This window comes from the organism of the source record quoted next, unplaced genomic scaffold (assembly GCF_019419815.1).
Source record: "Pyrus x bretschneideri cultivar Hongxiangsu unplaced genomic scaffold, Pyrus_bretschneideri_v1 Contig10, whole genome shotgun sequence".
Lineage (NCBI taxonomy): Eukaryota > Viridiplantae > Streptophyta > Magnoliopsida > Rosales > Rosaceae > Pyrus > Pyrus x bretschneideri.
The window spans coordinates 25,832-37,852 of NW_025999391.1; the positions used below are offsets into that span (position 1 = coordinate 25,832).

The following is a 12,021-nucleotide window of genomic DNA, read 5'->3' on the forward strand; positions in this document are numbered from 1 at the left end:
GGGTCAAGGAGTGTAGCTGTTAAAATTCATCAAAATCAGAGTTAAAATAACCGTTAAATCTTGATTTTTCGTTTATAACCGTCGAAAAGCTTTGTCCCGTTACTTGATCTCTGAATGTTTTTTTTTTTGTGATTTTTTGCTGATGTGATCTCCAAGCATATACAAACAATTTTGACGGTTTGGATCGTTGAAATTAGTTTTGGAGAATTCGTAAAACGATAGATTGACTAACACTTAGAGTTTATTTATACTTTCATTAAGTATAACAAAAGATTTTGTGGTATCCACTTGTGTAAATATTTTAAATTGAAGATCGAATTCATTCATTGTATTCATATAGGGTCAAGGAGTGTAGTTATAAAAAATCATCAAAATCGGAGTTAAAATAACCGTTAAATCGTGATTTTTCGTTTATAACCGTTGAAAAGTTTTGTCCCGTTACTTGATCTCTGAATGTTTTTTTTTTGTGATTTTTTGGTGATGTGATCTCCAAGCATATAAAAACAATTTTGACGGTTTGGATCGTTGAAATTAGTTTTGGAGAATTCGTAAAACGATAGATTGACTAACACTTAGAGTTTATTTATACTTTCATTAAGTATAACATAAGATTTTGTGGTATCCACTTGTGTAAATATTTTAAATTGAAGATCGAATTCATTCATTGTATTCATATAGGGTCAAGGAGTGTAGTTATAAAAAATCATCAAAATCGGAGTTAAAATAACTGTTAAATCGTGATTTTTCGTTTATAACCGTTGAAAAGCTTTGTCCCGTTACTTGATCTTTGAATGTTTTTTTTTTGTGATTTTTTGCTGATGTGATCTACGAGCATATACAAACAATTTTGACGGTTTGGATCGTTGAAATTAGTTTTGGAGAATTCGTAAAACGATAGATTGACTAACACTTAGAGTTTATTTATACTTTTATTAAGTATAACATAAGATTTTGTGGTATCCACTTGTGTAAATATTTTAAATTGAAGATCGAATTCATTCATTATATTCATATAGGGTCAAGGAGTGTAGTTATAAAAATCATCAAAATCGGAGTTAAAATAACCGTTAAATCATGATTTTTCGTTTATAACCGTTGAAAAGCTTTGTCCCGTTACTTGATCTTTGAATGTTTTTTTTTTTTGTGATTTTTTGCTGATATGATCTCCAAGCATATACAAACAATTTTGACGGTTTGGATCGTTGAAATTAGTTTTGGAGAATTCGTAAAACGATAGATTGACTAACACTTAGAGTTTATTTATACTTTCATTAAGTATAACAAAAGATTTTGTGGTATCCACTTGTGTAAATATTTTAAATTGAAGATCGAATTCATTCATTGTATTCATATAGGGTCAAGGAGTGTAGTTATAAAAAATCATCAAAATCAGAGTTAAAATAACCGTTAAATCGTGATTTTTCGTTTATAACCGTTGAAAAGCTTTGTCCCGTTACTTGATCTTTGAATGTTTTTTTTTTGTGATTTTTTGCTGATGTGATCTCCAAGCATATACAAACAATTTTGACGGTTTGGATCGTTGAAATTAGTTTTGGAGAATTCGTAAAACGATAGATTGACTAACACTTAGAGTTTATTTATACTTTTATTAAGTATAACATAAGATTTTGTGGTATCCACTTGTGTAAATATTTTAAATTGAAGATCGAATTCATTCATTATATTCATATAGGGTCAAGGAGTGTAGTTATAAAAAATCATCAAAATCGGAGTTAAAATAACCGTTAAATCGTGATTTTTCGTTTATAACCGTTGAAAAGCTTTGTCCCGTTACTTGATCTCTGAATGTTTTTTTTTTTGTGATTTTTTGCTGATGTGATCTCCAAGCATATACAAACAATTTTGACGGTTTGGATCGTTGAAATTAGTTTTGGAGAATTCGTAAAACGATAGATTGACTAACACTTCGAGTTTATTTATACTTTCATTAAGTATAACAAAAGATTTTGTGGTATCCACTTGTGTAAATATTTTAAATTGAAGATCGAATTCATTCATTGTATTCATATAGGGTCAAGGAGTGTAGTTATAAAAAATCATCAAAATCAGAGTTAAAATAACCGTTAAATCGTGATTTTTCGTTTATAACCGTTGAAAAGTTTTGTCCCGTTACTTGATCTCTGAATGTTTTTTTTTTGTGATTTTTTGGTGATGTGATCTCCAAGCATATACAAACAATTTTGACGGTTGGGATCGTTGAAATTAGTTTTGGAGAATTCGTAAAACGATAGATTGACTAACACTTAGAGTTTATTTATACTTTCATTAAGTATAACAAAAGATTTTGTGGTATCCACTTGTGTAAATATTTTAAATTGAAGATCGAATTCATTCATTATATTCATATAGGGTCAAGGAGTGTAGTTATAAAAAATCATCAAAATCGGAGTTAAAATAACTGTTAAATCGTGATTTTTCGTTTATAACCGTTGAAAAGCTTTGTCCCGTTACTTGATCTTTGAATGTTTTTTTTTTGTGATTTTTTGCTGATGTGATCTACGAGCATATAAAAACAATTTTGACGGTTTGGATCGTTGAAATTAGTTTTGGAGAATTCGTAAAACGATAGATTGACTAACACTTAGAGTTTATTTATACTTTTATTAAGTATAACATAAGATTTTGTGGTATCCACTTGTGTAAATATTTTAAATTGAAGATCGAATTCATTCATTATATTCATATAGGGTCAAGGAGTGTAGTTATAAAAAATCATCAAAATCGGAGTTAAAATAACCGTTAAATCATGATTTTTCGTTTATAACCGTTGAAAAGCTTTGTCCCGTTACTTGATCTTTGAATGTTTTTTTTTTTTTGTGATTTTTTGCTGATATGATCTCCAAGCATATACAAACAATTTTGACGGTTTGGATCGTTGAAATTAGTTTTGGAGAATTCGTAAAACGATAGATTGACTAACACTTAGAGTTTATTTATACTTTCATTAAGTATAACAAAAGATTTTGTGGTATCCACTTGTGTAAATATTTTAAATTGAAGATCGAATTCATTCATTGTATTCATATAGGGTCAAGGAGTGTAGTTATAAAAAATCATCAAAATCAGAGTTAAAATAACCGTTAAATCGTGATTTTTCGTTTATAACCGTTGAAAAGCTTTGTCCCGTTACTTGATCTTTGAATGTTTTTTTTTTGTGATTTTTTGCTGATGTGATCTCCAAGCATATACAAACAATTTTGACGGTTTGGATCGTTGAAATTAGTTTTGGAGAATTCGTAAAACGATAGATTGACTAACACTTAGAGTTTATTTATACTTTTATTAAGTATAACATAAGATTTTGTGGTATCCACTTGTGTAAATATTTTAAATTGAAGATCGAATTCATCCATTATATTCATATAGGGTCAAGGAGTGTAGTTATAAAAAATCATCAAAATCGGAGTTAAAATAACCGTTAAATCGTGATTTTTCGTTTATAACCGTTGAAAAGCTTTGTCCCGTTACTTGATCTCTGAATGTTTTTTTTTTTGTGATTTTTTGCTGATGTGATCTCCAAGCATATACAAACAATTTTGACGGTTTGGATCGTTGAAATTAGTTTTGGAGAATTCGTAAAACGATAGATTGACTAACACTTCGAGTTTATTTATACTTTCATTAAGTATAACAAAAGATTTTGTGGTATCCACTTGTGTAAATATTTTAAATTGAAGATCGAATTCATTCATTGTATTCATATAGGGTCAAGGAGTGTAGTTATAAAAAATCATCAAAATCAGAGTTAAAATAACCGTTAAATCGTGATTTTTCGTTTATAACCGTTGAAAAGTTTTGTCCCGTTACTTGATCTCTGAATGTTTTTTTTTTGTGATTTTTTGGTGATGTGATCTCCAAGCATATACAAACAATTTTGACGGTTGGGATCGTTGAAATTAGTTTTGGAGAATTCGTAAAACGATAGATTGACTAACACTTAGAGTTTATTTATACTTTCATTAAGTATAACAAAAGATTTTGTGGTATCCACTTGTGTAAATATTTTAAATTGAAGATCGAATTCATTCATTGTATTCATATAGGGTCAAGGAGTGTAGTTATAAAAAATCATCAAAATCGGAGTTAAAATAACTGTTAAATCGTGATTTTTCGTTTATAACCGTTGAAAAGCTTTGTCCCGTTACTTGATCTTTGAATGTTTTTTTTTTGTGATTTTTTGCTGATGTGATCTCCGAGCATATACAAACAATTTTGACGGTTTGGATCGTTGAAATTAGTTTTGGAGAATTCGTAAAACGATAGATTGACTAACACTTAGAGTTTATTTATACTTTTATTAAGTATAACATAAGATTTTGTGGTATCCACTTGTGTAAATATTTTAAATTGAAGATCGAATTCATTCATTATATTCATATAGGGTCAAGGAGTGTAGTTATAAAAAATCATCAAAATCGGAGTTAAAATAACCGTTAAATCGTGATTTTTCGTTTATAACCGTTGAAAAGCTTTGTCCCGTTACTTGATCTTTGAATGTTTTTTTTTTGTGATTTTTTGCTGATATGATCTCCAAGCATATGCAAACAATTTTGACGGTTTGGATCGTTGAAATTAGTTTTGGAGAATTCGTAAAACGATAGATTGACTAACACTTAGAGTTTATTTATACTTTCATTAAGTATAACAAAAGATTTTGTGGTATCCACTTGTGTAAATATTTTAAATTGAAGATCGAATTCATTCATTGTATTCATATAGGGTCAAGGAGTGTAGTTATAAAAAATCATCAAAATCAGAGTTAAAATAACCGTTAAATCGTGATTTTTCGTTTATAACCGTTGAAAAGCTTTGTCCCGTTACTTGATCTTTGAATGTTTTTTTTTTGTGATTTTTTGCTGATGTGATCTCCAAGCATATACAAACAATTTTGACGGTTTGGATCGTTGAAATTAGTTTTGGAGAATTCGTAAAACGATAGATTGACTAACACTTAGAGTTTATTTATACTTTTATTAAGTATAACATAAGATTTTGTGGTATCCACTTGTGTAAATATTTTAAATTGAAGATCGAATTCATTCATTATATTCATATAGGGTCAAGGAGTGTAGTTATAAAAAATCATCAAAATCGGAGTTAAAATAACCGTTAAATCGTGATTTTTCGTTTATAACCGTTGAAAAGCTTTGTCCCGTTACTTGATCTCTGAATGTTTTTTTTTTGTGATTTTTTGCTGATGTGATCTCCAAGCATATACAAACAATTTTGACGGTTTGGATCGTTGAAATTAGTTTTGGAGAATTCGTAAAACGATAGATTGACTAACACTTAGAGTTTATTTATACTTTCATTAAGTATAACAAAAGATTTTGTGGTATCCACTTGTGTAAATATTTTAAATTGAAGATCGAATTCATTCATTGTATTCATATAGGGTCAAGGAGTGTAGTTATAAAAAATCATCAAAATCAGAGTTAAAATAACCGTTAAATCGTGATTTTTCGTTTATAACCGTTGAAAAGCTTTGTCCCGTTACTTGATCTCTGAATGTTTATTTTTTATGATTTTTTGTTGATGTGATCTCAAAGCATATACAAACAAGTTTGACGGTTGGGATCGTTGAAATTAGTTTTGGAGAATTCGTATGCCATCAATCAAGTTCCGTGTGTGTGTGTGTATATATATATATATATTTATTAAGTAGATTTAAATCTATTTATTTTGTACGTATAAATTATAATTGACTGGTACACGAAATAGTACATACATCACGTGTCACGTGTGTCATTATAAAAATAGTGAGATATGTCATGACAGTCATGTGTGTGATAAAAAGTTAATAACTTAAAAAAAAAAAAAATTTCTCACCACTTCTTTTAATTTTCATTTTTCCCTCTTTTTTTTGTTTCCTTTTCAACTTTTTCTTATCATTTTCACTTTTCCCTCCAACATCTTTCCCTAATTCCCTCACTTTTTTGTTTTATTTTCAACTTTTCTTAACATTTTTATTTTCCCTCCATTTTTTTTTTCAAAAAGGGCGGCAAGTTGACAAATGCATGATCATGATTCATGCATATTAAATTATTAATTAATATGCATTATAGTTTTTATACAATTTAATATATATATATATATATATAATTAGTATAGATAGACTTAATATTTTGGGGGTATAATTATTATAGTATATATAATTATTATAGTATATATAATTATTATAAATTTTATAGTTAATTTAATATATATATATATATTTATTATAATTTTTAGGGGTATAAAATTGTAAAATTAATGTATATAATTATTACAGTATTTTTTTAGGGTTATAAAATTATAAAAATAATATTCTGCTTATCGTGTATCGTGTTTACCCACGTGTATACCCGACCCAACCCGTTATCTTAACAGGTGCTTATCGGGTTACCCGATAAGACCCGATTCGTTATCGTGTCGACCCAAACACCTGTTAATTTCGTGTCGTGTCGTGTCGGGTTATCGGGTCGTGTCAGAAATTGCCAGGCCTACCTGTAGGTCTTTGAATCTTATGAAGCAAGGTCCAAAAGATACAACAGTAAGTCATAAAAAAAGATGAATTAAGATGTCAAAATTAACTGTATGAACGAGTATATAAGATGACCGTAAATTTACTTGTAATTTTTTTATTTTATTTTATTTTTTTACTTTTATTAGGGAAAATGGAGATTTTGAAATTATTACAATAATTTAAGAGATGAGAGAGTTTCAAGCTCAAGATGTATGGATAGAAATCCAACACCATTTGTACTAGTGACTCTTAGCCACTAGTACAATAAATATTCATACCTTTTCATTAAATAAAATTATTATGTGATTTTTAGTTAAATGAAAGTTAGCTCAAGCATTTTTCATTAAAACTCCCTTTATTTTTCTAACTTTCGTTTTTTGCACTTCAAAAAGGGTCAAGTTGGTAGAAAACTATACAATGTTTGTGTTACCCTTGTCTATACTGCATTTCTTATAAACAACATAAACTGAAGGTGGAGGAATAATTCGGTTACGAATATACTATTTACAAGATTCGAATATGCCTATATTGCATTGTTTAACCATAAAACATGTAGAGACATTTCACCAAAACTTGGCCTAAATGGTCCCCCGCGCGCGAATAAGCATATACTATAAAACAATATATAGCATCGTTGTTATTTTCTTGACTGTTTAGTGAGCAACAAATTTAGGTCCATATGCATTGGTATATAAACGCTTCATGATGAAAATGGATACGATATAATCCTATCACCGTTATATGTACGCAATACGTTGCGTAAATTTTTCTTAGTGATTTACCCCTATCATGCATTGAGGGCCACAGGCGTACATCATTCGGTAGAGAAATTTTTTATTATGACCGAAATACGGGTGGTACATTACGTGTTTTTATATAAACGTTGGAAAATTTTATTTTTTTAAATTATTAACTTTTTAGCATATATATCTCATTATTTGCATAATGATATGTAATGTACCATCCTATGTTCTGATTACACTGAAAAATATCTCCTTCCGGTGCCAAGAAATAATTTTTTCAGGGGATGCACATGACACCTGGTGTTCCCCACCTATTAGCATTTCACACCTTGGATATCATCTTTTGAAATGACTCAATCCTTCGATCTTATTTCTGAGAATATAAATCAAACTAATTTTAAGAAAAAGTAAAAATCAATCAAATAAACAGACAAACAATTCAAATTACGTCCAGGATCTGGAACCCTCCGCCCCACCCATACCCATTCCTCCCTTTCCCTCACGTCTCTGTTGCCCTTTCTCTTTCTTTCTCTCTCATTTTTTTCTTTCACCTCCTCTCCTACGCCGGAGAAGAACACGGGAAGGCCGACCACTCCACCATCAATTAGATCGGGATTGGGGACACCAGATTTCTGGTTAAGTTGCCGCTGAACATCCCTCCGCTTGTATGTCGAAATAAGAGTGGAGAAATAGAGAGCAGATGAGAGAGAAGAGATGGGGTGTTGCCGGTAAAGTAGTCGGCCGACGATGGGGTGGGTAGTTGCTATCTGATGGGTGATTGGCGTGGACGAGGTGGAGGTTTGTTCACTGGGATAGGGGTAATTTAGAAATTGTGTTAGATAAAAATTCTAATTTGGATTTTTAATTGATTTTTTTTTGTTAAATTTATTTTTATTTATATTTTGGATAATAAAATTCAAGGATTGAGTCATAACCAAGGTGTCAAATGCTAATAGGTGAGGAACACCAGTTATCATGTGTACCTGACTCCTGGAAAAATTTCTCGTCCGGTGCCATAAAAGTCTCTCTCATAAGTTGACTCATCATGTATACCTAGCTTTTTGTAAAATCGACGCCCTTTTTTCATCCTTGTGGTTAAATTGTACAAAGTACAAACCCTCTTATTTACGGCCTGATGATGTCTAAAAAGCCAAAAAACGAAGTCATTCTCGACTAGATTTTTTAAGAGCATTTACAAATTTATAAGTAAAAAAGTATTTACTTAAGACAATAATCATGTTTTAATCCGTTAGACGAAAGTTTAGCAACTCTAATCTACTGGATGAAAATGATTGACCATAAGGTTTACATATGTTTTATAAGATGATATCATTAATGCACAATGCCAAATTTGTATTATTCAAATACATCAAAATGAAGTTCTTTCACAAAGCTTAGTAAGAAAAACGACAATCACTTCTTAGTTCATTTTATTCTTGAAAACATAGCTATAGCCTTACATAATATCAGAAAATACTTAATATAACAGAAAATTAATGAACGCTTAAGTGATTGTCGAATATTAGTTAATTAGTAAGGTCTCTGCCCAGCATAGTTGCCTGGGGGATCATAGTTGCATCCAATGAAGGTGCCTCCATTGTTGCACCGCACTTTCGCGCACCCTAGACGGGTTGAGCTGCGCCAAACAACCTGAGTATAATGCCCACATATTTTCCCAGCAGCACAAGTGTTAGAGTTGTAATTATAGTTAGCTTTCTCGCTCACAAACAAGTTCACGGCTGCTTTGCCCGACAAGTCACCGGTGCCCTGTGCTAAGTTTTCGCCGTAGGGCCCACCAGAATGAACAAGATTGCAGTCACCGATGCGGGAGTTAGCGTATCTTTGTGCATAATTGACTAAGTTGGTATCCCATGACAAGGGGGCAACGCCCACCTGTGCTCGAGCGGCGTTGTGGGCATTGAGGTAGTCTTGTGGTGAGTTTTGGGCATGAGAGGATGGGAGTAGGGTTAAGCTTATGAGACAAACCAAGGCAAATGAAGTCTTCCACAACCCCATAATATTGGTTTCTACTCACACTGCAAATATTTGAAATGAGAAGTGTAGCATGCGGTATTTATAATGAAAAAAAGGAGAAAGGGGATTTGTATTTTCCATGGAGATACCTAATTTCCAACCACGTTAATTTGATATGGTATATCAAAGATCTAATGCATTGATGTGACGTATCCATGTCATATTGATATTTAATTAATTAGAAGTATTTTTTCAATATCACATATAAGTCTTTTTTTGGAGTCAACTAGTTAGCAGATATTTTATTATCATTTCAAAAGTCATTCTACTGGTGGGCTACCAGTGTATGATGACGTTGTATAAACGCTAGTGTATGATGACATTATTTTTCTGTCTTTGTCTGCAATGTCGTCATGACCTAAATGGCCAAACCCTATGAAGACGTCAAAACTGTTAGAAGGCAAACTAAATCCCGATGGATGAGGGATTATATTTGACAAATACGTGTGTAATATGTAAATTGATTTGTATTGCAGTTAGATGCTAGTTTATAGGAGGACTTTTGTATAAATCTTTCTCACTGATATCAATATATTCATTCTGGCAGACATATTACTTTCCAAGTTTTACATGGTATTAATCCTTGCTTTGCTCTGCCTTCTCTCTTCTGCTGCTAGATTCCTCACGTCTTCCATTTGGGACAAGTACAATTTCTACTAATTGTCCTTTCTCTCTTTTACACTGTGACATTTGGGGTCCTCACAAAACCACTTCATTTACCGGTGCACACTATTTTTTAACCATTTTGATTACTACTCGAGATATACATAGGTGTACCTCATGTGCCATAAATCTGAAACACAAGGAATCTTAAGTCTTTCTTTGCCCTTGTTCAAACCCAATTTCATTCCAAAATACAACAAATATGAGTAAACAATGGGGATGAGTTTTATTCTATGCGCCAATTTTTCCAAGATAATAGGGTTATTTATCAACATACATACACCTGCACACCTAAGCAAAATGGTGTTGTTGAATGTAAACATATGCATCTCCTTAAGACCACTAGAGCATTAATCTTCCAAAGTGTGCTTACCGCTGCCTATATTATTAATAGCTTGCCTACCAATGTCCTTGCCACGAAAACACCATTTGAGAAACTTTACAACAAGCCCCCTACTTATAATCGTATGTCCTATATTATTAATTGCTTGCCTACCAAAGTCCTTGCCACGAAAACACCATTTGAGAAACTTTGCAACACGCCCCCTACTTATAATCGTATGTGTGTTTTTGGATGCCTCACCTATGCCACATCTGTTCACCCCACTTTCAAATTCACCCCTCGTTCCACAAAAAGCTTTTTTCTCGGTTATCCCATTGGGTAGAAAGCTTATCGTTTATATGATTTGGACACCTGCAAAATATTCACTAACCGTGATGTTTTATTTGAAGAAAATTTTCCTTATCAATCCAAAGATAATACCTAATTAGCCCAAACAAAAAAGGCCACATCAAGCCCACTAACTACACCCGTGCTTCCAATATGCCAAATTCCTCTTTTTCTGATGTAAATTGTCCTTCTCCTTAGCCAAACCCAGAACCTAACATCGGTCCCCATGTACCAAATTCATCTTTACGTGATGTAATTTCTTTTCCTCAGTCAAACCCCGAACCTTCAGCGTCGGTGCCCTCGTCTCCCAAAAAAAATGTCGATAATTTGTTTACCCACGTCAACTCACCACCAACTACTGTCGCACCACCAATCGTGACGGCACCTCTTCATCTTGAATCACTAACTGCCATGCCACCCACTACTCTTGTACCGCCCATCACCCCGCCAGATGCTCACCTCAAACCTCCATTACCTGCTCATCCTGTCCGTCAATCGCAATGTCCCAAACAACCCTCCGTTCTTCTCAAGGACTTTGATTGTTCGCAAGTGACTCTGTCACCAGACCTTTCGTCTTCGTCGTTGCTCACTTTTTCACCAGGTACTCGTTATCTTCTTTTTCTAAGGCAAACTAAAATTTCCGTTAGCAATACAGAACTTGAGGCCCTCCAATCCAACAACACTTGGACGCTCATTTCCCTTCCTCCAGGCAAATGCCCAATTGATTGCAAATGGGTATATAAAATCAAGCGTTGTTTTGACGGTTCAATTGAGTTGTATAAAGCTCGACTTGTAGCTAAGGACTTCACCCAAACAGCAGGCATTGACTATCATGAAACCTTTTATCCCACTACAACAATGATTACAGTTCGTTGCCTTCTCGCCATTGCCGCAGTTTGCAATTGGTCTCTCCATCAACTTGATGTCAACAACGCATTCCTTCATGGCGATCTTCATGAAGAAATCTATATGCATCCTCCTCCTGGTCTCCGTCGACAGGGGGAGCACTTGGTATGTCGTGTTGGATAGTGGCCAAATTAGGCTAGGAAACAAAACAATATTGATGAGGGAACATCATGATGAGGATTATGTTTCCTTGTTTTGTGGCTTGATTTGTTCCTTGTTTTGTGGCTTTTTCAAAGCCATAATTATTTGGCTTTCGGGTGGAAGAAAGGAGGAGAAGAAAAGGGGCTGATTTTTATTTAAATGCTTGCCGAGGGAGAAGGCTTGGATTAAAAGGAAAGCATCCAAAGAGATGGTGAGAGCATTTGGCTCTACCATGGGCACGGGTGAGAGAAATCAAGAGAGCTAGAGTGAAAGGTCTCTTGTGAAAGAACTCTTGGGGTAGAGTGAGGCTCTTGGGAAAATTCTGTGAGTGGGTGTAC

At 32.9% G+C, this 12,021-nt stretch overlaps 1 protein-coding gene across 1 annotated transcript; it reads right to left on the reverse strand.

Annotated features, from left to right (window-relative positions):
- Positions 1 to 8,601: 8,601 nt before the first annotated feature.
- LOC103967070 (pathogenesis-related leaf protein 4-like) lies at positions 8,602 to 9,328 on the reverse strand. Its single transcript, XM_009380316.2, has one exon. The coding sequence runs from the start codon at positions 9,283 to 9,285 to the stop codon at positions 8,800 to 8,802; it is 486 nt and encodes a 161-aa protein (XP_009378591.2). The 5' UTR covers positions 9,286 to 9,328; the 3' UTR covers positions 8,602 to 8,799.
- Between the last annotated feature and the right edge of the window lie 2,693 nt (positions 9,329 to 12,021).

Excerpts from the sequence above, each read along its gene's own strand:
- LOC103967070 (XM_009380316.2), bottom strand. The coding sequence starts at position 9,285 with ATGGGGTTGTGGAAGACTTCATTTGCCTTGGTTTGTCTCATAAGCTTA.